The 27,888-nt window shown below is 44.4% G+C and overlaps 1 protein-coding gene across 2 annotated transcripts in view; it reads right to left on the minus strand.

The window, feature by feature from the left end:
• The window catches only part of LOC141059255 (uncharacterized), a 252,339-nt gene that overhangs the window by 205,737 nt on the left and 18,714 nt on the right, over positions 1–27,888 (minus strand). Inside the window, exons 2-8 of one of the 2 annotated variants that reach the window (XM_073555566.1) lie at positions 22,832–22,981; positions 22,523–22,702; positions 22,316–22,439; positions 22,135–22,232; positions 21,846–21,936; positions 21,590–21,687; positions 21,301–21,391 (exon numbers count right to left, since the gene is read on the minus strand). In XM_073555566.1, coding sequence (XP_073411667.1) covers positions 21,301–21,391; positions 21,590–21,687; positions 21,846–21,936; positions 22,135–22,232; positions 22,316–22,439; positions 22,523–22,702; positions 22,832–22,981 — 832 coding nt within the window. The remainder of the gene's footprint in view (positions 1–21,300; positions 21,392–21,589; positions 21,688–21,845; positions 21,937–22,134; positions 22,233–22,315; positions 22,440–22,522; positions 22,703–22,831; positions 22,982–27,888) is intronic. The other variant, XM_073555565.1, reaches the window with a different exon arrangement.

The raw sequence follows: 27,888 nt of genomic DNA on the forward strand, positions 1-27,888 counted from the left end.
TACTCAGGACAAATTGCACAATAACTTTTGCAGTCCAATTTCTGCTGTTACCCTTGGTAAAATAAAAAAAATTGAACCTGAAGTATTTTTTTTGTGAAAAAAGTTAAATGTTCATTTTTTTTTTAAATATTCAAAAAATTCCTGTGAAGCACCTGAAGGGTTAATAAACTTCTTGAATGTGGTTTTGAGCACCTTAAGGGGTGCAGTTTTTAGAATGGTGTCACTTTGTGGTATTTTCTATCATATAGACCCCTCAAAGTGGCTTCAAATGTGAGGTGGTCCGTAAAAATAAAATGGTGTTGCAAAAATGAGAAATTGCTGGTCAGCTTTTAACCCTTATAACTTCCTAACAAAAAAAAATGTTGGTTCCAAAATTGTGCTGATGTAAAGTAAACATGTGGGAAATGTTACTTATTAAGATTTTTGTGTGCCGTATCTCTGTGATTCAAGGGCATACAAATTTAAAGTTGGAAAATTGCAAAATTTTCAAAATTTTTGCCAAATTTCCATTTTTTTCCCAAATAAACACAAGTTATTTGAATGAAATTTTACCACTAACATGAAGTACAATATGTCACGAGAAAACAATGTCAGAATCACCGGGATCCATGGAAGCGTTTCAGAGTTATTACCTCATAAAGGGACAGTGGTCAGAATTGTAAAAATTGGCCCGGGAGTTAACGTGCAAACCACCCTTGGTGGTGAAGGGGTTAATTCTTTCCGGAACTAGTTCTATTTAATAGAACAGTTTTAAAGTCTATCCACAGGAATATTGAAATCTCCACAAATAATTTGCTCTCCCTGAGATAATTCAGTTACCTTCTGAAATACCTTGCGCAGAAAGGGAATCTGTGCATTATTTGGAGCATATACTGCAACAATAGTATGCGCCTCACCATTAAGAGAGCACACTAAAATCAGGAATTCACCTGCTGGGTCTTTATAAGAATTTATACACTGAGACGCCACTGGATTTTTAATTAATATACATACCCCTGCTTTCTTGCCAGGGTTATTTGCAAAGAATGTGTGTGGGAAATGGGGATGATTAATCCTATCATTATCGGACTCAAGCAAATGGGTCTCCTGCAATCAATACATCAGCCTGTGATTTCCGCACCTCCCCTTCCACATCATGAACGATTTCCCTGGAGAGTTCGGTCCTTTAACATTGAGTGATAGTATTTGGATGCTCATGGTGGAACATATGCCTCCAAGTACATTCCAACAATGTAATCAATTTGACTATACACTCTTCCATCGTAGTATTACTTTGAGAACATAGATGCATCAATAAATGTAAACAGGGGGTTGGACCAGATGGCCCAGGAGGTCCCTTCCAACTCTACGATTCTATGCTTCTAAACAAGTCAGGGTTTCAAAATCGCACATTACCTGAACAAGCAAAAAGAAGAAAACAACCGAAAAAAATCAAAAGTAGCGATAGCTAGAAAAAAAGAAAGAAGAAAAAAAAACAGAATGCAAACTGTTAAGTCAAGGATCAACAGAAAAAGTTGCTGCAAAGGCACTATTTCCACCAGCCCCACACTGGGCCTCAGAGACATGGACCTACTCCAAACCTCCAGATCATGGGTTAGACCACTCCTACAGTAGGTTGATTTCTTCCCCTGATTGATTTTCCCAGGAGACAAAGGAATCTTCCACTCAGACAGTCTTTTTTCTACTTTTGGGAGAGTGACATACCACCAGTCGACCTTCATACAAGACCAATAACTTCACTGGCGAGAAACCCCATCTGTATCTGACATTGTTGTCTCTGAGAGACTTACAAACATGGGCCTATTCCCTCCTCTTGGCCAATGTTGCTGCAGAAAGGTATGGAAAAATTTGGAGGTTTTGCAAATCCTCTGGCAGGCTTGGGTTCTTCCTTAATCTCTGCAGAAATGTTTCTTTCGTGGTGAAAAAATGCATTCTGGCTAATGTGTCTCTAGGGAGATCAGGATTTATATGCCGTGGCTTAGGGGTTCAATGAACTCTATCCACCATCAGATCTCTAGGGGTTAAATCAGGGAGAACTGCTTGCAGAAATGATTGCAGGAAAGCATGTAGGCTGTTATCAGCAATCCCCTCTGGGATGCCTCTTATGCGAACATTATTCCTTCAAGATCTGTCCTCTAGATCATATGCTTTGTCACTAAGCTGGGCTAATTCTTCTTTCAGAGCTTCATTCTCGTTAATCAGTGCATTATATGATGTGGTGAATTCTGCAATCTTATTTTCCACATGGGAAGTGCATTCTCCCCTCTTCATTTCCATCAGCATGGATTTCAAGTCCTCTCTTAATGAGGCTCTTAAGGAAGAGAGGAGACTCTCCATATCTCCTTTTGAGAGAGGTACATTATGCTCCTGCTCCCCTGTGTCCATTGCACCTCCCTCCATGCCATGTGAGGAGTGAGAGGACCCAGAGTGAGATGCAGGCACCATTTTACCTGAACTCCCAGCAGGCTTCCCTCTGGAAAAGAAGTCCTCCAATCTTGATGGAGATCCACGATTATGGGTTTTCCCCCTGGTCATCATCCGCCGGAACCTTCAGACACCTGCAATCTGTTATGGAGGTAAAGATTCTGGCTGGAAGCTGCTGTGTGCCAGTGTTAGGTCCACAGTCTCAGGAGTCAAGGAGTTATGCGACTGCTGCCATCTGGTTGCAGTTGGGGATTCAAGGATCGTCTCCCAGTCCTTATTTTGGAGATCAGGAACAAGGAGTCTCCATTTTTCTCTTACTGTCAATGAAGCAGAATCAGCGCCCACGGATAACATGTATGTATATAGAGCAGAGATAAAGGGCCTGTCACACTAAGCGATATCGCTAGCAATATCGCTATAACGTTACTGGTTTTTGTGACGTTATAGCGATATTGCTAGTGATATCGCTATGTCTGATACTTACCTCCGACCGGCTCCCCCGCTGGTTATCGCTGATCGCGCGAGAACATCCTGGACCGTTTCTCGTCGTCAGCTTCCTGCTGGGCTTCCTGTGGCGCCGACGAGTGACGCGTGGACTCGGGCGGGAGGACGTCAGTATCGCCTCGTCTGACAGGTAAGCAGCGACCCCTGACCGCTGTTATGCACTGGTGAGATATGCCTGTGTGGCAGCTCACTAGCGACCACTTAGCGATGCACCAGCGATCCTGACCGCGTCATATCGCTGGTCGGGATCGCTGGTGCATCGCTAAGTGTGACAGTACCTTTAGACCTCGGGGTCCCTGTGATTTAAAGATCCCTATTAGTGGGAAGGATGATATTATTTACGTTATATTTACATTAGGTAAATGTGGGCCAGGTGGCTCTCTGAATTTGGTAAATAACTCCCGGGCATCCATTTACCCAAAGCCCTGATCTGTCTGGCCAAATAATACAAAAAAAAGTCCGGTAATGCCACTCCCCCCATTTGTTTAGGCCTATGCAAGGTGGATAATTTGAGTTTAGGTCTAGCTTTCCCCCCATATAAAGGACAAAGTTAATGAATTTAGGCTTGAGAAGAAAGATCTAGGAACCGGTACTGCACTATGTTGGAAGGAGTAATTAAGCTTCGGAAGTAGTATCATTTTAATCAAATTTATACGTCTTTATACGTCAAATTTAACGTTTGTGCTTCAATTGCAAGAGCAAAGAGGGCCGGGGAAAGAGGACATCCCTGACGCGAGAGAGTCAAATGCCTTGGCCGTGTCCAACAAGGCTATAGCCCATTTGTTTCCTAAAACTAGCGAGCTATATTGAGCTATTGATTGAACCCTCCAAATATTAACAGATGTACTCTTACCAGGCATAAATCCAGTCTGGTCTGGGTGTACTATTTCTAATATCACTGAATTTAGCCTAGTGGCCAGAATTTTAGTAAAAATTTTATAGTCCACGTTTACCAATGATATAGGGCGATATGATCCACATTTTAGGGGATCTTTCCCTTCTTTCTTTAGAATTATGATGTTTGCTTCATAATAGGAGTTTGGTAGAGAGCCCTCCTCCCAAAACCCCTGAAACACCTTCAGAAGGAGTGGTGCCAAAATATCTCGATATTTCCTAAACATTTCTATGGGGAATCCATCCGGACCGGGCGCCTTTCCAGAAGCCATATCCGCCATATCCGACATAGCTTTATTTATCTCCTCAAGAGTAAAATCTGCATCTAGAAAGGCTTGTCGAATGGGACTCAGTGCGGGAAACTATGTCTGATAAATAATCAAGGCAATCCAAAGTACTAAAGCCCCCTTTGGATCTATATAATGTTTTGTAGTAATCATGAAAACATTAGAGTATTTCATCTGTCGAAGTCACTATTGAACAGTCTGGTTTCCGAATTTTAAGTAGAATATTAGATGTATTATGTTGGTGTACTATAAATGCTAAAAGCTTACTGGATTGGTTTCCCAGTTCAAAATACGCCTGTCAAGTAAAGAACAGTTTACGCTTAGATTTAGTGTCTGCATATTGATTATATAATCTATAAGAGTTCAACCACTCAGCTCTGTTCTCATTTGTTTGATTAGCTATGTAAGCTGCTTCTGAGTCCCTCAAACACTTTTCTATGTCATCATCCCCTTGTGAAGTCACTTGTTTAATCTAAGATATTGTGGAGGATAGACACCCTCTCAAGTATGCTTTGAGGGCATCCTAAAACATTTTAATATTTTGTGGCTCAAGATGGGACGAGACAAAGTACTCCAATTGGTCTATGATCCTGTCATTGGGGGCCTATCAGCTTCAGCCAGAATGGGTTGAATTTCCAAACTAAGCTATGTTTTGCTTCGCCGAATCGAAGTTTAAGTATTACCGGGCTATGATCTGAAATACCCCTGTTCCCATGTTTGACCTCCCCCACCCACACCGCTAGGTTACTGGATTAAAATATATAGTCCAATCGGGACAGAATACGTCTAACAGATGAATGACAGGTGTAATCTCTCATGTCAGAATGGTGCATCCTCCACAGATCTAACCAACCACTACCTTCCATGATTACTGATAGTCGAGACGGAGAGGGCGTGACCCCCAAAACCCCGCCATCCAATCTGAGCCTATCAAGGCAATTATCCATAACTAGATTGAAATCCCCCATGCACATAACATGCGCATCTGGATAATTTAAAGCGAAACTTACGGCCTTTTTAAAATTGACATATTAGCTGGGGGGATTGTATATACACATTATAACGAAGTCTTTCAGGTTCACTGATGCATGTACAAAGACAAAGCGCCCCTCGGGATCTCTCTGGACCTCTCTAACCTCCCACCTAACATCTTTGTGAATTAACACAGACACCCCTCTTGCGTAGCTACACTCCCTGACAGAAGTTATGTCGCTTATCCATGTTATGTAAATAAAAGCTTATAGACCTGACGTTAATTTCATCCATTGGTTGTATAAATTATTCTTTTGAAAGCTGAAATCCTCTGAAATGTGGTTTAGGTTAAGAAAATAAATTGGCATCAATGCAGAAATATTGATCATTTAATGGACACAGAATGATCAGATTTTGGCAAAGCAAAAGTTTTGTCGCCAGGTCATATAATGCACCCAATCCTAGTTTACATCCTCACCTGTGCTCAGTAAATGATCGGTTAATTAGTGGGTGTGTATAAAAAGAAACCCAGCATCCCAGACCTTCACTTGAGCTGCAACTTGAGCTCTGACAACATGCCAAAAATCCACCCTGCGACCAAAGCCTGGATTAGGAAGAGGCTGAAGACCAGATCCACTGCAGAGGTGGCTGGCACCTTTAATGTGTCTCATCGTCAAGTACAAAGAATTAAAAAAAGATTTGAAGAGACTGGAGATGTGTTTGACAAGCCCAGGTCGGGCAGACCTCGCAAGACAACTGCTCAGGAGGAACGTTTGTTGGTTAGAAAATCCAAAGCAAGCCCCTCTTCCACTGCAGCAGAGCTCCAACAGGCCTGGTCACCTCAAGTCTCTGTGTCAACTAGAACAGTTTGTATGATTCTGTATCGAAATGGCCTCCATGGTCGAATCAGTGCACAGAAGCCAGCTCTAAACAAAAGGCAAATTAAAAAAACTGTGTGGCATTTGCAAAGTCCCACTGCCTGCTAAACAGATGGATGCTGGAAAAGTGGCAGAAGATGGATTTCTCTGATGAATCTTCAGTAGAATTACAACACAGCTGCCGCGAGTACTGCAGGAGACCTACTGGAGCCCGTATGGATCCAAAATACACCCAGAAAACAGTTAAATTTGGTGGTGGAAAGATCATGGTCTGGGGTTACATTCAGTATGGGGGTGTGCGAAACATTTGCAAGGTGGAAGGCAATATCAATAGCCTAAAATATCAAGAAGTATTAGCTACCTCTTATATTCCAAATAATAAAAGGGGTCAAATTCTGCAGCAGGATGGTCCTCCATCTCATACATCCATCTCTACAACAAAGTTACCCAAAGCAACAAAGATCAAGGTGCTCAAGGACTGGCCAGTCCAGTCACCAGACATGAACATCATTGAGTATATTTGGGGTAGGATGAAAGAGGAAGCTTGCAAGACAAAACCAAAGAATCTAGATGAACTCTGGGAGGCATGTAAGACTGAATTCTTTGCTACCTGATGACTTCATCAATAAATTGTTTGAATCATTGTTGAACAGCATGGATGCAGTCCTTCAAGCTCATGGAAGTCACACAAAATATTAAATATGACTCTAATAGCACCACAACTTCATTCCCCAATGTTATGCAACATATTGTTGTATTTTAAGTTAATTATTTGCTTGAATATCACATTACTTTCTGTGTCCGACAAAACTTTTGTCTTGCCAAAATCTCACCATTCTGTGTCCATTAAATGATCAATATTTCTGCATTGATGGCAATTTATTTTCTTAACCTAAACCACATTTCGGAGGGTTTCAGCTTTCAAAAGAGTAATTTATACAACCAATGGATGAATTTAACATCAGGCTATAAGCTTTTATTTACATAACATGGATAAGCGACACAACTTCTGCCAGGGAGTGTAGTGTGGAATGCGTGTATGGACCATTGTACCCATGGCTTCTGCACACAACGGGCCGAATCTCTGGTCAGGTGCGTTTCAACCAGGGCTACAATATGAGGATGATAACGTCGTATTTGGGAAAAGACCTTAACTCTCTTTCGGGGCGATCTAAGACCTTTCACATTCCAGGTCATTCATATAATATCAAATTCAATGCCCCCTCATCCAAATATGATATACTGTCACGGTCACGTGTGTCTGGACGCAGCGAGTACCGCAAGGCGAACCCATATGACACACATGACCCTGGATACACCGCCTCCAGTTGGGCGAATTTAAATAATAAGACGTGCAGCTGGATACGCCGCCTCCAACAGGCGAATTTAGGTAATACACGGAAGTCTGGAAACCCCGCCTCCAGTAAGATGAATTTAAACAATAAAGGGGGAACCTGGGTAACAATAACAATGGAGGGCCCTGCGATAGGGAAACGGGGAAGTGGAGACCTCCTGCACTCCCCTGAGTCAGTGTCTCTACACTGCTATCGTTCCCTATGCCGGTTCCGCACCGGGTGACGCACAGGAACCTCAAAACCCCGACTCGCCCTGCACCTAAACCCTCACTAGGGAATTGGTCGGTGTGGAAACTAAACGCACAACTGCACTAAACACACATAAGGAAAAATGACAATACAGGGGGACACCACTTAGCTTTGCTCTGTTGCTTATGCTCCCCGCAGCAGAGCCCAAAACCTGCGTGCATCTTCTCCTTCAACCGGATCCATCACCATAACCGGATCCATCACCATAGTGCAGTCTTGGAGCAGAGTCCACCACCAGTTGCAGCTGCCGAGTAAACAGAGTCCCAAAGATGAGTCCAGCTTCTGCCAAAAAGTCCAGCATGCTTGAGTCCAACTTTTCTGCCAATAAGTCCAGCATGCTTGAGTCCAGCTTTCAGCAACCAAGTCCAGCATGCTGAGTGCAACTCTCACCATAGTCGCCACTCCACCAAGCCATGCAAGCACTTCCTGCTGACACCATAAACTGCGACTCCCCCACGCCATGCCAGCCCTTCCTGCAGACCCCATCGTTGGACTCCACCAATCCATGCCAGCACTCCCTGCAGACACCATAGCTGCCACTCGTCCCCTCTGGCTGGGCTGCCCAGGACTCTTGTTCAGCTCCATCTTTCACCCAGGCTTACTTGTGAATGAAGACCTATCACCAACCGTGATAGAACACACCTGACACCCTTTTGTAGAGCATCACACCTGTTTCATAATTACGTGCACTTAACCAAAGAAACTAAAGTGCACTACCGCTCACCACCACCGGGGCAACTTAGAACAAACGACACCACAGTGCAATAATTCTATTGGCCACCGGGGGCAATCACACCACACTTTGGCACACAGCCAAAGGAAAAAAGTTCACTTGTTCATTTAACTTGTCAGATCCAACCTGGATCATGACAGTACCCTCCCCTTAATGAGGGGCCTCAGGACCCTCAAGACCATTCCTCATTAGGGAAACACCTACAGCAGGGATGCCGAGATCCTGAGTTCACCCCACAACTACCTGACACTTCAGGTTAATGACAAACGCACCGCTGGTATTGGCAAAATATGTTCTGGAGGCACCACTCATCTCCAAAGCGCCGACCCGGGGAACAAGTTTATGTATGTGTATGTTTGTTATGAGCTGGTAAGACTCCACAACACACTTCCAACAAGATGGTTTTTGGTGGCCACCCATACATGCTCGTTCACACACAGGTCCGGACCTGAACGTTTATTGCCACACATTCGATTGTCATATTTCGGTGAACTCATTCTGGAATCGACAACAGAGGCGTCCCCCTGTGTCACCACACTCACACCCCCGCTATTCACCAAGGGACACCACCCTCCAACCCTTTCACCATGAGGTCTGCTCCTCCCAGGGTTGGTTAATGGCGAGGGTTGAGATATGCCCCCACTCCCCTGCAGCGCACCTGCTGGTCACACCTGTAGGAGAAATACACACTCGCTGGTCGCCTCCACATGACCAGGAGGGGTGACTTCTTCGGTGGTATTGAAGATTTGGCGTGAGCCCCGTGGACTACACACCAGTCTGCTCACTACAGGGATGTACCCCTTCACCTCGGGGAACCCCAGACAGCACCATGGGGATCCCCAACTCCACCCACCTGTCTGGTTACGTCCGCCTGTATGAACAAGTCCCACTCCCCAGCAGCGACTCTAGGGGCTTTTTGCCAGACCACAGCCACCATTTGATTCTCTGGTGAAGCCAAAGGGAAGGCCCCAGACCCTGATAACTACTGCTGCAGCGGCTCTAACACACCATGCCGCTCCTCACTCACCTCAGTGAGGCCCGGCAGCAATTACTCAGAGGTCTCCACATGGCCAAGGCTCACAGAAAAAAAAAGTAGGGTTGGTGATAATGTCACGGTCACGTGTGTCTGGACGCAGCGAGTACCGCAAGGCGAACCCATATGACACACATGACCCTGGATACACCGCCTCCAGTTGGGCGAATTTAAATAATAACACATGCAGCTGCATACGCCGCCTCCAACAGGCGAATTTAGGTAATACACGGAAGTCTGGAAACCCCGCCTCCAGTAAGGCGAATTTAAACAATAAAGGGGGAACCTGGGTAACAATAACAATGGAGGGCCTTGCGATAGGGAAACGGAGAAGTGGAGACCTTCTGCACTCCCCTGAGTCAGTGTCTCTACACTCCTATCGTTCCCTATGCCGGTTCCGCACCGGGCGACGCACAGGAACGTCAAAACCCTGACTCGCCCTGCACCTAAACCCTCACTAGGGAATTGGTCGGTGTGGAAGCTAATCCCAACACTGCACTAAACACACATAAGGAAAAATGACAATACAGGGGGACACCACTTAGCTTTGCTCTGTTGCTTATGCTCCCCGCAGCAGAGCCCACCACCTGCGTGCATCTTCTCCTTCAACCAGATCCATCACCATAACCGGATCCATCACCATAGTGCAGCCTTGGAGCAGAGTCCACCACCAGTTGCAGCTGCCGAGTAAACAGAGTCCCAAAGATGAGTCCAGCTTCTGCCAAAAAGTCCAGCATGCTTGAGTCCAACTTTTCTGCCAATAAGTCCAGCATGCTTGAGTCCAGCTTTCAGTAACCAAGTTCAGCATGCTGAGTGCAACTCTCACCATAGTCGCCACTCCACCAAGCCAAGCAAGCACTTCCTGCTGACACCATAAACTGCGACTCCACCATGCCATGCCAGCCCTTCCTACAGACCCCATTGTTGGACTCCACCAATCCATGCCAGCACTCCCTGCAGACACCATAGCTGCCATTCGTCCCCTCTGGCTGGGCTGCCCAGGACTCTTGTTCAGCTCCATCTTTCACCCAGGCTTACTTATGAATGAAGACCTATCACCAACCATGATTGAACATACCTGACACCCTTTTATAGAGCATCACACCTGTTTTATAATTACGTGCACTTAACCAAAGAAACTAATATGCACTACCGCTCACCACCACCGGGGCAACTTAGAACAAACGACACCACAGTGCAATAATTCTAATGGCCACCGGGGGCAATCACACCACACTTTGGCACACAGCCAAAGGAAAAAAGTTCACTTGTCCATTTAACTTGTCAGATCCAACCTGGATCATGACATATACATTGTCACACAGATCACATTTTCCATGTATAATGAATAATATCATGGCAGTAGTTTCTATATAAACAACTAACAAAACTAAAACAAGAAAAAACAAAATATGCTTCAAAAGGGAGCATAGTTTCATTTAATTTCAGTACAAAAAAGAGGGTACCATCTCTGAACACAGAGTCCGGTATGTGTTGTGAGTTCATTCTCACCAGTTGTGAGTTCCCCTTCTGGACTCCCTCTGGTGGTGACGGGAGGTGGTGCGGCTGGTTTGATCGGTGGAGATCTGCCACCTGAGAATGAGGATGATGATTGGATCTCAAGATTCTCAGATTGGATTTAAGACAGCCGACGCCCTATTCAGTTGCTGGTGATTCCTTCTGGCTAGTCAGCTCTTGGCTTTCAGCTCTGTTCCAGTCATCTAAAGCTAAGTTTTTATGCTAATGTTCACACTTGATTTCGTTGGTCTATTCAGTTTTTTGTGTGTTCAGCCAGCCCCGGCTGGGGGCTGTGCTGAATTTCCACTTTTATTTATCAGTATTTTGCCAATTGGCTTTTTGTCCCTTACTAGTTCGGTCTCTTTTTGCTCTGTCTCAGAATATTCCAGAGTACTGATATAGTGGGAGAAGTCTAGTGACTTCAGGGTTAATTTTGCTATCAGAAGTGTTGGACATTATTTTTGTAGGGTTTTTTGCAGGTTGCAGACAGTGACTTGTCTTTCCTTTCCTGTCTAGTTAGTTTGGGCCCCATCATTTGCTCAGCCTATTTTCCTGCCTGTGTTTGTGCCTTCATCTTGTTTCATCGTCAATACATGTGTGGGGGCTATCTATTCCTTTGGGGTCTGCTCTGGGGCAGTTAGTTTTCCCTTTTCTTGCTTTAGGCTTATGTAGTCCTCCAGCCGTGACGAGGCGTCTAGGAACATCGTAGGCACGCTCCACGGCTACTGCTAGTTGTGTGGTAAGATCAGGGATCTGCAATCTGCATAGTTACCAACTTCTCTGGTTTTCTGTGGCTTAGCTTGTTTTGTTTTTTCTCTCCTCGGTGACCCATTCATAACAGAATCACCAGCCTTACCGCATATTCTAGGGTACTCAAAAGCAGGAAAGAATTGTAAAAAAAAAAAGTGTCAGAATGTTTTTTTTTTTATATATGTATATTTTTTCCTCTTTTTCTCTGGGGACGTAGGAGGATTTTTTTTTTTTTTAAATGGAGATTAAGCAATTGTCTGATCGTGTGGAGCAGCTCGCTGCTGAAGTGCAGGGAATTTCCGCCTATCTCGCTCATTCACATGCTGCTGAACCAAGGATCCCTACTCCTGATGTGTTTTTGGGGATCGGTCTAAATTTTTGAATTTTAAGAATAATTGTAAATTATTTCTTGCCTTGAAGCCTAATTCATCGGGGAGCTATGCGCAGCAGGTTAAAATTGTCAACTCTTTGCTGCGCGGCGATCTCCAGGATTGGGCGTTTTCTTTGACACCTGAAGATCCTATTCTGACTAATGTGGATGCATTTTTTCAAGCCTTGGGGTTGTTGTATGATGAACCTAATGCTATTGACCAAGCTGAGAAAGCCCTATTGGCATTGAACAAGGGTCAGGATTCTGCAGAGTTATACTGTCAAAAATTCCGAAAGTGGGCGGTCCTTACTACCTGGAATGATGGTGCCTTGGCAGCTCTCTTTCGGAAGGGTCTGTCAGAAACCGTAAAAGATACTATGGTGGGATTTCCTGTTCCCTCTGGTCTTGACGATTCTATGTCATTAGCCATTCAAATTGATCGGCGTTTACGTGAATGCAAAACTACACGACAGGAGTTGCCACCTTTTGGACAAATGTCTGAACCTATGCAATGTGATAGTTTTATCTAGGGTGCAATGTCAGGAGTTTAGAAGGCGTAATAAGCTGTGTTTTTTCTGTGGAGACGTCTCTCATATTATTTCTGTCTGCCCAAAACGAGAGAAACGTTTTGCACACACATTTTCTGTGGGCAGTGTACAACCTAAGTTCCTTTTGGCAATTACACTGATCTGCTCCTTATCCACATTTTCCACGAAGGCTTTTGTGGATTCAGGAGCAGCGTTGAATCTGATGGATTTGGACTTTGCTAAACGTTGTGGTTTTTCCATGACGCCTCTGCGGACACCTATTCCTTTGAGGGGTATTGATGCTACTCCTTTGGCGGAGAATAAACCTCAGTTTTGGACCCAGGTGACAATGCGGGTTGCCCCAGACCACCAAGAAAATTGTACATTTTTGGTGCTGCATAATTTGCATGATACTATTGTTCTGGGTTTTCCTTGGTTGCAAACTCATAATCCAGTTTTGGATTAGAAATCTGGGTCTGTGGTGAGTTGGCGTTGTCAGTGTGTTCTTAGGGACGCTCCTGTTTTCCCTACCTCTCCTCAGTCTCATGTTATTCCTGATTATCTAGCCGATTTTTCTGATGTATTTAGTGAGAGCAAGTCTGCGTCTTTGCCTCCTCATAGGAGTTATGACTGTGCAATTGAGTTGATGCCTGGGTGTAAATTTCCCAAGGGTCGGCTTTTCAACTTATCAGTACCCGAACATGATGCTATGCGATCCTATATTAAGGAGTCATTGGAGAAGGGTCATATTAGACCATCCTCGTCACCTTTAGGTGCTGTTTTTTTTGTGGCCAAGAAAGATGGTTCATTAAGACTGTGTATTGATTATCGTTCCCTTAACAAGATGACGGTTAAATATCGGTACCCATTACCTCTGATGTCTGATTTTTACTCCAGAGTTAAGAGTGCCTGCTGGTTTACTAAGCTTGACCTCAGGGGGGCGTATAATCTTATTCGCATCAAGCACGGGGATGAATAGAAGATGGCGTTTAATACTCCGGAGGAACATTTTGAGTACCTGTTGACGCCTTTTGGGCTCACTAATGGCTCTTCTGTCTTCCAGTCCTTTATGAATGATATTTTCCGTCACTTTGTGGATAAGTTTTTGATCATCTATTTGGATGATATTTTGATCTTTTCTAGTGATTGGGATTCTCATGTGGAACACGTCCGGACTGTGTTCCGGATTTTGAGAGAGAATTCCCTGTTTGTTAAGGGATCGAAATGCCTCTTTGGTGTACAGAGGATTTTATTTTTGGGATTTATCTTATCTCCATCGACTATTGAAATGGACCCGGCCAAGGTACAGGCCATTTATGATTGGGTTCAGCCTACTTCTTTGAAGGCCCTCCAGAAGTTTTTGGGTTTTGCTAATTTCTATCGTAAATTTATAGGTAATTTTTCTGGTATTGTCAAACCACTGACTGATCTGACCAAGAAGGGCACTGATGTGCTGAATTGGTCTCCTGAGGTTATCTCAGCATTTCAGGAGCTTAAGCAGAGATTTACTTCAGCTCCAGTTTTACGGCAACCTGATGTCTCACTTCCATTTCAGGTGGAGGTAGATGCTTCTGAGATTGGTGTAGGAGCTGTTTTGTCCCAAAAAGACCCTGTGACTTCTAAGATGAATCCCTGTGCCTTCTTTTCTCGAAAGTTCTCCCCATCTGAACGCAACTATGACGTGGGGAATCGGGAATTGTTGGCCATGAAGTGGGCATTTGAGGAGTGGAGACATTGGTTGGAGGGAGCTAGACATCAAGTTGTGGTCCTCACCGATCACAAGAATTTGATTTATCTGGAGTCGGCCAAACGCTTGAATACTAGACAGGCTAGATGGGCCTTGTTTTTTACGCGTTTTAATTTTGTGGTCTCTTTTCTTCCGGACACTAAGAATGTTAAGGCAGACGCTCTTTCTAGGAGTTTCTTTGCCGATTCTCTTAATGTGACCGAGCCTACTACTATCCTAGGTGAGGGGGTAGTTCTTTCTGCCATTTCACCCGATTTGAGACGTGCCCTGGAGGAATTTCAGGAAGATAAACCTGAGCGTTGCCCTATGGGAAAATTTTATGTTCCTGACCAGTGGAGAAACAGAGTGATGTCTGAAATTCATTGCTCCGCATTGGCTGGTCATCCAGGTATTTTTGGTACCAGAGATTTGGTGAGTCGGTCCTTTTGGTGGCCTGCCTTATCTCGTGATGTCAGGAATTTTGTGCAGTCCTGTGGGACTTGTTCTCGGTCTAAACCCTGTTCTCGTTCTAGTGGGTTGCTGATGCCCCTGCCGGTGCCCAAGAGGCCATGGACCCATATCTCAATGGATTTTATTTCTGATCTTCCTGTCTCAGAGAATGACTGTTATCTGGGTGATTTGTGATAGATTTTCGAAGATGGTCCATCTTGTACCACTCCCAAAGTTGCCATCTTCTGCTGAGTTGGTGCCCTTGTTTTTACAACAAGTGGTTCGGTTACATGGGATTCTTGAGAACTTTGTGTCCGACAGAGGAGTCCAGTTTGTTTCCAGATTCTGGAAAGCCTTTTGTTCCAATCTGGGAATTCAGTTATCCTTCTCCTCCGCGTTTCATCCCCAGACCAATGGACAGACTGAGAGAACAAACCAGACCTTGGAGTCTTATTTGAGATGTTTATATCTGCTGATAAGGATGATTGGGTCTCATTTTTGCCCTTGGCCGAATTCGCGCTGAACAATAGAGCTAGTTCTGCCACTTTGATTTCACCCTTTTTCTGTAATTTTGGGTTTCATCCTCGGTTCTCTTCAGGGCAAGTGGAATCTTCGTCCTGCCCAGGTGTGGACACTGTGGTTAAGAGAATGCAGCAGATATGGGACCAAGTGGTGGATAAGTTGTCACTTTCTCAGGAAAAGGCCCAGCGATTTTACAACCGGCATAGGACCATTGGTCCCCGGTTTAAAGTGGGTGATATGGTTTGGTTGTCGTCTAAGAATATTCCTATGAAGGTTGCATCTTCTAAATTTAAGCCAAGATTTATTGGTCCTTATAAGATTTTGGAAATTTTTAATCCTGTTTCGTTTCGATTGGCTCTTCCGGTTACGTTCAAGATCCATAACGTATTTCACAAATCTCTGTTGAAGAGGTTTGTTGAGCCAGTGGTTCCTATGGCAGCACCTCCTGACCCTGTGTTGGTCGAAGGCAATGTGGAATATGAGGTAGAGAAAATATTGGATTCTCGCTTGGTTAGACGGAGACTCCAGTATTTGGTCAAATGGAAGGGTTATGGTCAGGAGGATAATTCTTGGGTCTCTGACTCCGATATTCATGCCAATAGATTGGTTCGTGCTTTTCACCGGGCCCATCGTGATCAGCCTGGTGGTGTGGATGAGGGTTCGGTGACCCCTCCTCAAGGGGGGGTACTGTTGTGAGTTCATTCTCACCAGTTGTGAGTTTCCCTTCTGGACTACCTCTGGTGGTGACGGGAGGTGGTGCGGCTGGTTTGATCGGTGGAGATCTGCCACCTGAGAATGAGGAAATGAGGATGATGATTGGATCTCAGGATTCTCAGATTGGATTTAAGACAGCCGACGCCCTATTCAGTTGCTGGTGATTCCTTCTGGCTAGTCAGCTCTTGGCTTTCAGCTCTGTTCCAGTCATCTAAAGCTAAGTTTTTCTGCTAATGTTCACACTTGATTTTGTTGGTCTATAAAGTTTTTTGTGTGTTCAGCCAGCCCCGGCTGGGGGCTGTGCTGAATTTCCACTCTTATTTATCAGTATTTTGCCAAATGGCTTTTTGTCCCTTACTAGTTCGGTCTCTTTTTGCTCTGTCTCAGAATATTCCAGAGTGCTGATATAGTGGGAGAAGTCTAGTGACTTCAGGGTTAATTTTGCTATCAGAAGTGTTGGACATTATTTTTGTAGGGTTTTTTGCAGGTTGCAGACAGTGACTTGCCTTTCCTTTCCTGTCTAGTTAGTTTGGGCCCCATCATTTGCTCAGCCTATTTTCCTGCCTGTGTTTGTGCCTTCATCTTGTTTCACCGTCAATACATGTGTGGGGGCTATCTACTCCTTTGGGGTCTGCTCTGGGGCAGTTAGTTTTCCCTTTTCTTGCTTTAGGCTTATGTAGTCCTCCGGCTGTGACGAGGCGTCTAGGAACATCGTAGGCACGCTCCACGGCTACTGCTAGTTGTGTGGTAAGATCAGGGATCTGCAATCTGCATAGTTACCAACTTCTCTGGTTTTCTGTGGCTTAGCTTGTTTTGTTTTTTCTCTCCTCGATGACCCATTCATAACAGGTATGGTTGTTATATTGGACATTGGCGGAAAGAGCTCCTATCATAAAAAATGATGAAAGAATTCCATTTCCTATGCACCCATATATATAGACGGCAGCAAACAGATCAGGATTTTTTCCCACTCGCTCCCATGTGGGACCGCATCCACTCCTCGGCTTCCGCTGGGGCCGTAAAAAAAAGGAAGCGTCCTCATAAACAATTCGAAGTCGGGCTGGATAGATCATTGAGTATAGAATATTTTTTTCTCGGAGTTGTTTCTTAATCTCCATGAATTGAGCCGCTGCTTCTAAAGCTCCATAGAAAAATCCGGAAATATGGAAATAGTAGCATTATTAAATTTGATGGGGCTTTTTTGCCTTGCCATGCGGAGTATAGGATCTCTGTCTCTACAATTTAAGATAAAACCAAAGGGAATTCGTAGTTATATTCCGCGCTGCCGCTAAGACAAATTCCAGGAGAATGCTGTATGATTGCAGTGGTTTTATTCTACGCGTTTCAGGGGTCTCATGCCCCCTTCAACTGGAAATACCATATTTCCTGATGAAGGGGGCATGAGACCCCTGAAACGCGTAGAATAAAATCACTGCAATCATACAGCATTCTCCTGGAATTTGTCTTAGTGGCAGCGCGGAATATAACTACGAATTCCCCTTGGTTTTATCATTTCTTCTGGTCATTGAAGACCTGTGGATCTGCAGCAGCCGCTACCTACACGCCTTTATCTCATCCTAACCAGGTGAGCATATTTCAAGATATACTGTCTTTTGTAACGTGGATAAGACCCTATTGCGCTTTTTGTCTCCCCCCTTTTTTCTTTCTACAATTTAAGAGGCGTGCCAGGAAAGGTCTCGGTGGGGTGCCCAGAGGAAGAGGCCTTGTAGGAACCCTATTAGAATGTTGAGGAGAATTAATCCCCTAGAGTATATTTAAGCCAGCTCTCCAGGAACTGCTCTGGCTGCTGACCCTCTGAACGCTCTAGTAGCCCAATAATGCGGATATTGTTCCGGCATAGTCTATTCTCTAAGTCTTCTGCCTTCTGCCTCCAAGCAATTATGGAACCAGCCACTTTTGTCAGTTTAGTCTCCATAGGTATAATATTATCTTCTAGGTGGGACACCCGTGATTCAACCTCCCATGGACTGCATATCCTGTCGGAGACGCCCCACCTCAGAATGCGCCTCTTCTATTTTCCCAGTCAGGGATGTCCTAGTTAGAGATATAGCTTGCATTAACTGTTCGGATACCTGTTTCAAAGTTAGATCGTCTTGATCCCCACTTTCCTCACCATCAGAATCAAGATTTTTTCATGGGACACTGACTTTCACCCCTGATGGGTTATCTCTGTGTGGCCGTGGGTTATCAGTGGGGTCAGATCTTATGTATTTTTCTTAACTTTTGAGCCGCACCCGAGTTTCTTGAGCGGTGCATGGTTGATGTTTTTATAAATTATGATAGACTGATTAAGTAGATTTCTTATCCCTTTGTTTTCAGCCACAACAGCACTTTAGTAAGGTGCAGGCATTATCTGCCTGGTTCACGCAATATAAACAGTTCTGTGCCGAGTAGCTGTACAGAATGCATTTTGCTAGGACACTTGCAGCTGTGGCCTCAGAGGGGAGAAGGCCAGGGAAGTGAAAGTGAAAGTAGAGAGGGCTCAGCACATAATCTGATATGCACACCTCCCTACTTGTAACTTGTTATGACAAGACTGCAGTCTCTCCTTCTGAGCGATAATTATAATAAAAGACTTACAGCAGACCTCAGTGTGTTAACCAATATATCATACCACCAGCTAATTGCTGCAGCTTCTGCAGCCTCGATCCGGGTAGTGGGAGCAGAGGGAAAAGCACTAGTGTTAGTGCAGTTCCTGGGGCTGGCTGGCGTTCTATGTCATTAATGAGGGAGAGAGCATGGGGCCCATTTCTCAGGGCTCACACCGCGCAAACCCCCTCACGTACCTCCGGGAGTTCCGTGCATTGTCCAGCCAGCTCCTCCTGAGACAGATGTCCTCACACCGCACTCTCCACCACTGAAGCATGCAGCAAAGAAAATGGTCACCGTCTCTTGCAGACTCTCTCCTCCACTTGAGCTTTCCCGAATCCAATCCAACCGGAGCCGCACTCCGCACTTCCTCAGGAGCCCGACGTCTCCAGGAGCCCAGGGGATCACAGCAACGTCCGGGTAGGTCCTCTTGGGTCAAGTTTTACATCAGGATTATGAGAGCTCTGCCCAGACACTTCCTCTCTGCTCCACTACATCGCCACACCCCACTGATAAACTTATTTGCCTGCCAACTGAAAATGCAGACAGGCTGACTCTTTACAAATGAACAAAGGCTGCATTGGGTCAGACTTCTCTACACCACCGAATGATAACAGCGAAACATAAACTCTATTACAGTTTCTTTTTTTTGGGAGGTGTATTCCCATGCACCTCTTGACACCTACACATGGGTATATGCTTCCTGATTTTGGCTATTTGGTGTCATCCTCCTCATCATCATCCACCAGCCCACCAGCACTAGAACACGAGGGTGACCGTATTCAGTGCTGCTACAGCCACTCTAGTTTGTTGAAAGGGTCTTTAAGATGCCCGTCAAAAATTTTTAAAAAATATGCACCCCTCAGGACCTGCTCCTTTATAATGGGAACAAAATTTTAAGAGGCCTTCCTACACAAGCCTCCTAATATTTGCCAGGCCTTGCATTCAAAGCATGGGCAAACACTATGGGAGACCCACTTTCATATAATGGGAACGTTTTTTCAGGAGGTCCTCCTGTACATCTCATGAAAGGGGTATTGGGGTGTGTCCTAATTTTTGGCTGCTCACCCACCCAATGCATAGGCAATAACTGTATAGGAGACACACTGCTTTAGGCTGGGTTCACACGTATCGGAATTCTCGCTGAAATTACCGCGAGAGTTCCGGAATTCCATTCCGCGGGAAAATCGCATTTTAAATTCCCGCGATTTTCTGCGGAAAAACTAGCATTTTGCAAGCGTAATTAGCTTGCAAAATGCTAGCGTTTTCCAAGCGATCTGTAGCATCGCTTGGAGAACTGATTGACAGGTTGGTCACACTCGTCAAACATAGTGTTTGACAAGTGTGACCAATTTTTTACTACTGAGGCCGCCTATGCAGCATCAGTAGTAAAAGATAAAATGTAAAAAATAATTAAAAAAATAAAAAATGGTGTTATTCTTACCTTCCGACGTCCCGCGCAGCCTTCCCGCCTCTCTCCACGCTCCCGTTCCCAGTAATCCTTTGCGAAAATGCCCACGATGACGTACGTTCTCGCGGGATCGCGACGTCTCGCGGTAATTGCGAGATGACGTCGCGCGAATGACCGCGAGACTTCGCGATCCCGCGAGAACAGACGTCATCGCGGGCATTTTCGCAAAGGAGTACTGGGAACGGGAGCGTGGAGAGAGGCGGGAAGGCTGCGTGGGACGTCGGAAGGTGAGAATAACAATATTTTTTATTTTAAATTCTATTTTTTACAGGGATATGGTACCCAAAACCTGGAGGACAGTCTCCTCTCCTCCGGACCGTGGGTACCATCCGCAATTGTTCTGCTTACTTTTCGCATGGTATGCACAGCCATATGCGGAAAGTAAGCAGAACAATGCATTCCTATGGGTGCGGGATCGCCGCGATTCTGCAAAATTAATGAGCATGCTGCGTTTTTTACCGCAAAGCGATTCCGCCGCGGTAAAAACCGCAGCATTAGCACAGCATTGCGGAATCCCATAGGAATCCATGGGATGCTTATTTTTCACGTTTTCATGGCAAAATCGCGCGGCTAAAACCGCCGCGGACACGCAAAAAAAATGCCACGTGTGAACTCAGCCTTATAATGGCCCTTTAAGAATAGTAATGGCGACTGATGCATTTTAGTGCTTGCTCATCACTAATGTTGACCTGACAGTGTCTGTAGGTTACTGTGCACAATCCTGCTGAAGGGTTCACTTTAAATTTAGATCTTAGGCATTTGGAAAAGGCGATGGAGAGAGTTTATTAAGACTAGCAAGGAAGTTACAGACTTCACATAACTGAGGCAGGACAATCCCACCACAATCAAACTATCATACAGAATAAACAGGTAAAAAAAACAGAGTAAAAAATTATGTTACATCCCCAAGAACAACGTATGTATGAGGGGAGAACTCCAACACTAAACCAGAATTGCATTCATTTGTGGTGGTCCGGTGGACAATTGCAGCTACTATGAGTCCTGACCAAAAGAGTAGAGAAAGTATTAGAACTCGTCATTTCAGGAGAGATTGTGCAATAATCTGAATTCCTCAGGATCAAAACCATAATGGAATTTATGACGTGAAGTGGATTCTCCAGTTGGTAAGTTCTATAGAAAAGGGCTTTCAATGCCCAAAGTCATTAGAACAGTTTTGGGTGGAGAAGAATGTTGTAGTTGGGAGGCAAAATGGTGAAAATAGTAATACGGCCAGACTACACCACCGATAAAGCAGCCACAGTGGTGATAGGGAAGAATCTGTGACTTCTCTGCATTTAGTGGTTACTACTCACCTGGGTAGTCATATGTAGGAATCTCCTCTTTACACCACTCATCACCCCTCACATATGTCTCTGTAGCATTAATATGGGTCAGATCTTCACCCTGAAACAAATATTGTAAAAGTCACAGACAGATGGAGAAGTCACATCTATGATCAGCTCTAATCCTGTCATCTCCACCGTTCTCATTACACAAGTATAAAACATATAATACTGGGGGATAAAACAAGACTGAGCACAAGACCTTCACAGCCGTCTACACATCATAGGGGAGATCTCATGACACCTTCTCTCCATCTACCTGATGATCCAGAGGAACACTGGGATCTTCTGGTTTACAGTCCTCTGGAAGAAGAGGACGGGGACATCTCTCTGGTGTTGTCATCATACTGGATAGAACTGGAGGAAACACATACAGTTTTGGGTGAAGAATGTTGTAGTCGGAAAGCAAAATGGTGAACATAGTAATATGGCCGGACTACACCACTGATAAAGCAGCCACAGCTGGTGATTGAAAAGAATCTGTGACTTCTCTGCATTTAGTGGTTACTACTCACCTGGGTAGTCATATGTGGGAATCTCCTCTTTACACCACTCATCACCCGTCACATATGTCTCTGTAGTATTAATATGGGTCAGATCTTCACCCTGAAACAAATATTGTAAAAGTCACAGACAGATGGAGAAGTCACATCTATGATCAGCTCTAATCCTGCCATCTCCACCATTCTCATTACACAAGTATAAAACATATAATACTGGTGGATAAAACAAGACTGAGCACAAGACCTTCACAGCCGTCTACACATCATAGGGGAGATCTCCTGACACCTTCTCTCCATCTACCTGATGATCCTGCGGAACACTGGGATTTTCTTGCTTACAGTCCTGTGGAAGAAGAGGACGGGGACATCTCTCTGGTGTTGTCATCTTACTGGATAGATCTGGAGGAAACACATACAGGGACTGAATTCATTCTTTACATACAGATAATTATAGGCCGTGTGTATTTAGTCCTGTCTATTACCTGGTGATGTGAGGGGCTGGGGAACCTCCATCATAACATCCTTGTACAGATCTCTGTGTCCTTCTAAATACTCCCACTCCTCCATGGAGAAATAGACAGCGACATCCTGACACTTTATAGGAACCTGACACATACAATGATACTGTCATCCCCCCGATCCCTTCATAGTGTTACTGTATAATGTCCCAGCAATCCCAGCAGTGTCACCTCTCCAGTCAGCAGCTCAATCATCTTGTAGATGAGATCTATGATCTTCTGGTCATTGATGTCCTCATGTAACAGGGGATGAGGTGGAGGCCCCATAATTGGACTCAGGGGTCTTCCGCATCCCTCAGACACAGGGTCCTGACAGCGCTCACTAGAGGTCTTCTTCACTACTGTGTAATCCTGGTTATGGAGAGACACAGTAACAAATCTCACTACAGACACTCCCAGAGTCCTCACCTCTCCAGTTCTGTCCAACTGTTATTCCCATAGATAAGAATGATGTAATGTGACGTCATCAGAATCTCTCACCTCTCCAGTAAGCCGGAAGAGGATCTCTAGGGTGAGGTGTAATATCCTCTCCGCCATCTTGTCTCTGTCCATATCCATCTTTGATGGGTGAATCAGGAAAATTTTGTTATGTAGAAGATCTTCACTGAGAGGATCCGATATTGTAGAGACCTGAATGAGAAGATGAGCCGATGTAACATCATAGAAATCCTGTGTAATAATACAATTACTGGAGATAATAAGGGAAACATATGAGGAGATTTATTATTTTACAGTATTTAGTTTTCTTCTTTACATCTACTAATAAAACCTATATATTTAGGCCACAGACAACAAGCAGTTTCTTCCTCGGAGTCGGCAGCTGAATACGTTCCTCATAGACTCATCTTCCATAACGCTAATTCTCGTCTCATTACCGACACTGGAATCGGCATTAGCAATACTGCAGGAGATATTCATTACACGTGACGGGAGAAATAACTACTTCATGATGAGGACGACATCTTCATCTTCTACTACGGCTCTAGAAACATATTTGGCCAGAGTCCGTCACTGACTCCATCCCCACCGGCCGTCTATATGAAGGTTTCCCGTCTTCCCCGCACTGTAATCTTCTATCACGTTAGATCTCAGCTCTGATTCACACACAGAAGTTTGAGGCTTTTAGAAAAGATTTTTTGTTTCCACAAACACAATGGACATAAATTATCTGATCCCAAAGTCTCCATGTACAGTGATTTATGAGGTTTATTTCTCGCCTTAGGCTTTCCTATATTACTAGAAAAACACCAGAAAAAAACAGATATTGAAATGTTTCAAAAGAAAATTTGCTCCAATAATTCTTGTAAAAGAAAACATGGAAAAAGCAGAAGGGACATTTTATTATTTTTTTTTAACAACAAATGTTTAACCGAGCCTCCCAACCATCCCGGATCCAGCGGAACAGTCCCGATTTTGACCGCCAGCCCCGCTGTTCCGCCCGGGAGCTTATTTTTCCTGCATTGCACTGAGCTGCCACGCCCCCCATGCACTGACCTCATCCTCGCCCTCCCAGAGAGACCCACCGGCCACTGCAGCCCCTCACTGATAAATCCCAGCAATGACATCGCTGGGCTGCTCTCTGTGCACAGGACCTTTGATGAGGTTACAGAAGGGGAGGAGTCTGGGGTCACATGATCAAGGGCCTCAGTGTATGCTCAGGACTCTGCTGTGCTGGCTGTTATGGTGCTGGATGAGGGGAAGTTTGTGTGAGGTCAGGAGGGGTTAACAGGGTGGAAGTAGCAGAGCTGTGTGTGTACGAAGTGTACGGAGCGGAGCCATGGGTGTACATGGTGTACGGAACATAGCCGCGCTTGTGTACGACGTGTACGGAGCAGAGCCGTGTGTGTATGAGGTGTACGGAGCAGAGCCACATGTGTACGAGGTGTGCGGAGTGGAGTTGCGTGTGTGCAAGGTGTACAGAGCGGAGCCGAGTTTGTACGAGGTATACGGAGCGGATCCGTGTGTGTATGAGGTGTACAGAGCGGAGATGCGTGTGTATGGGTTGTGCGGAGCGGAGCCATGTGTGTACTTGGTGTACGGAGAGCAGTGTGTGTACGAAGTGTTCGGAGCAGAGCTGTGTGTACAAGGTGTACGGAGCGGAGCCGTGTGTGTATGGAGTGTGCGGAGCAGAGCTGTGTGTGTACAAGGTGTACGGAGCAGAGCCGTATGTGTTCTTGGCGTATGGAGCGGAGCCGTGTGTGTACGAGGTGTGCGGAGCGGAGCCGTATGTGCATGGAGTGTGCGGAGTGGAGCCGTGTGTGTACAAGGTGTACGGAGTAGAGCCGTATGTGTACTTGGTGTACGGAGCAGAGCCGTGTGTGTACGAGGCATACAGAGCGGAGCCACGTGTGTACGAGGTGTACCAAGTGTAGCCGTGTCTGTATGAGGTGTACAGAGCAGAGCCGTGTGTGTACGAAGGGTAAGGAGCAGAGCCGTGTTTATATGAGGTGTACCGAGCAGAGCCGCATGTGTACGAGGTTTGCGGAGCGGAACCATGTGTACGAGGTGTACGGAGCGGAGCCGCGTGTGTACGAGGTGTGCAGAGCGGAGCCGTGTGTGTAGAATCATAGAATCGTAGAGTTGGAAGGGACCTCCTGGTCCAACCCCCTGCTCAAAAGCAGGATTCGCTAAATCATCCCAGACAGATGTCTGTCCAGCCTCTGTTTGAAGACTTCTATTCTATTGAAGGAGAACTCACCACCTCTCGTGGCAGCCTGTTTCAATCATTGATCACTCTAACTGTCAAAAAGTTTTTTCTAATATCTAATCTGTGTCTCCTCCCACTCAGTTTCATCCCATTGCTTCTAGTCTTTCCTTGTGCAAATGAGAATAACGATGATCCTTCTACAATGTGACAACCCTTGAGATATTTGTAGACAGCTATTAAGTCTCCTCTCAGTCTTCTCTTCTGCAAGCTAAACATTCCCAAATCCTGTTACCTTTCCTCATAAGACAGGGTTTGCAGACCGGTCACCATTCTGGTCGCTCTTTTCTGAACTTGCTCCAGTTTGTTGATGTCTTTTTTAAAATGTGGCGCCCAAAACTGGACCCAGTATTCCAGATGAGATCTGACCAAAGAGGAGTAGAGGGCAATAATGACTTCACGTGATCTAGACTGTATGCTTCTGTTAATACATCCTAGAATTGCATTTGCCTTTTTTGCTGCTGCATCACACTGTTGACTCATATTCAGTTTGTGATCTATTAGTATACCCAAGTCTTTTTCACATGTGCTGTTGCTTAGGCCTATTCCTCCCATTCTGTATATGCTTTTTCATTTTTATTGCCCAGATGTAGTACTTTGCATTTTTCCCTGTTAAAAACCATTCTGTTAGTTGCTGCCAACTGCTCCAGTTTATTTATATCTTTTTGAATCCTCTCTCTCTCTTCTCTAGTATTAGCTATCCCTCCTAGCTTTGTGTCATCAACAAATTTAATCAGTTTACCCTCAATTCCTTCATCTAAATCGTTGATAAAGATGAACAATACAGGGCCCAGGACAGAGTCCTGTGGTACCCCACTTGAGACATTCTTCCAAGTGGATGTGCAGCCATTTACGACCACTCTTTGGGTCCAATCACTAAGCCAGTTATGAATCCACCTAACAGTTGCCTTGTACATTCTATACTTAGCCATTTTTTCAATAAGGATTGTGTGAGATACTTTGTCAAATGCTTTGCTGAAGTCAAGATATATTATATCTACAGCATTTTCCTGATCCACCCAATCAGTGATTCTGTCATAGAAGGAAATTAAGTTAGTCTGACATGACTTATTAGTTACAAACCCATGCTGACTCTGTTTAATCACTTCATTCTTAACCAGGTACTGACATACATGTTGTTTAATAATTTGTTCAAAGATCTTTCCTGGTATAGAAGTCAGACTCACTGGCCTATAGTTGCCTGGGTCCACCTTCTTCCCCTTTTTGAAGATGGGAACAATATTTGCTCTTCTCCAGTCTTCTGGGACTTCTCCTGTTCTCCAAGAATTTTCAAAGATTATGGAGAGGGGTTCAAAAATTTCTTCTGCTATCTCTTTCAGTACGCTAGGGTGTAATTCATCTGGACCTGGAGACTTGAATTAATTTAGGTTAGCTAAGTGTTTCCTCACTATATTTCTGTTTATATATATCCTGGATTCTTCTATTCCCTTAATAGGACAGTGAAGAACAGTTCGTGTTACATTTCCTTTCTGAGAGAAAACAGATGCAAAATAGGAATTTAAAAGTTCGGCCTTCTCTACATCCTGTCTTAACATTTCATTATTTTCATCCTGTAAAAATCCTATAGTATCTTTGACTTTTCTTTTACTTTTGACATATCCCCAAAATCCTTTATTATTGCTTTTGACGTCTCTTGCAAGCCTCAATTTATTGTCAGCTTTAGTAATCTGATTTGTGCCCTGCAGGTTCTGCAGACAGCATTATATTCTTCTTTAGATATGCCTCCCTCTTTCCATTTTATAGACATTTCTTTTTTTCCTTTTTAGCATGTGCTTAAGTTCTGTGTTCATCCATCCTGGTTTCCTTAATGCTTCCTATTCTTCCCTCTTTTCGGAATTGTTAATAATTGTGCTTTGAGAATTTCATTTTTCAAGATTTCCCATCCTTCCTGGACATTTTTGTCCGTAAGGATATCCAGCCATTGGATCCCTCCAATTCTCTTTCTGAATCCCTTAAAATCTGCCTTTCTGAAATCTATCCTTGACGTCTGAGTCTTCACAGGTCTTCCTCCTCTAGTTATTCAAAATTCCAAATAGCATGGTTGCTTCCTCCTAGGGTCCCAGCCACTTTTACCTCCTCAACCAATTCCTCCCTGTTTACAAGGATTAGTTCCAAGGTAGCAGTTCCCCTTGTTTTCTCCCCTACCTTTTGGAAGATAAAGTTGTGAGCAAGAGAGGATAAGAACTTCCTTGATCTATTAGTTTTTCCTGAAAGAGATTCCCAACAAATGTCAGGATAGTTGAAATCTCCGATGACAACTATGTCATATTTTTGGAGAACTTGGCCATTTGATGCATAAAGAGTTCATCCATATCTTCAGCTTGCACAGGCGGCCTGTAGTAAATGCCTACAATGGTGTCCTTTCCATTGTTCTGTCCTTGTATTCTTACCCAAACAGTTTCCACAGAACTCCCAGTCTCTGAAGCTTCAATCTCTGTGCAGATATACGCGTTTCTGACATACAATGCAACACCTCCTCCTCGTTTATCAAGTCTGTTTCTTGCAAATAAGTTGTATCCTTCTAGTCTTGTATTCCAATCATGTGTATTGTCCCACCAAGTTTCAGTGATTCCAATGACATCATATTTCTTTTCCTGCATTAGTAGTTCCAATTCTCCTTGTTTGTTGCCCATGCTTTGTGCATTAGTATAGAAACATTTTAGTTTTTTTTTCTCTTTCTCCAATATTTTTATTATTTAGATTCTTTTGTCTTTGTTCTTCCTTTCCACTTCTAGCAGAGTTCTCAATAGCATTTGTCAGGTGTATGGCTTTTTCTGGTCTTTTGCTTCCCTTCCCACATTGTTCTAGTGTA

This window comes from Dendrobates tinctorius, unplaced genomic scaffold, assembly GCF_039654945.1.
Source record: "Dendrobates tinctorius isolate UK_male_01 unplaced genomic scaffold, ASM3965494v1 ptg000226l, whole genome shotgun sequence".
In the NCBI taxonomy this organism is placed as follows: Eukaryota; Metazoa; Chordata; class Amphibia; order Anura; family Dendrobatidae; genus Dendrobates; species Dendrobates tinctorius.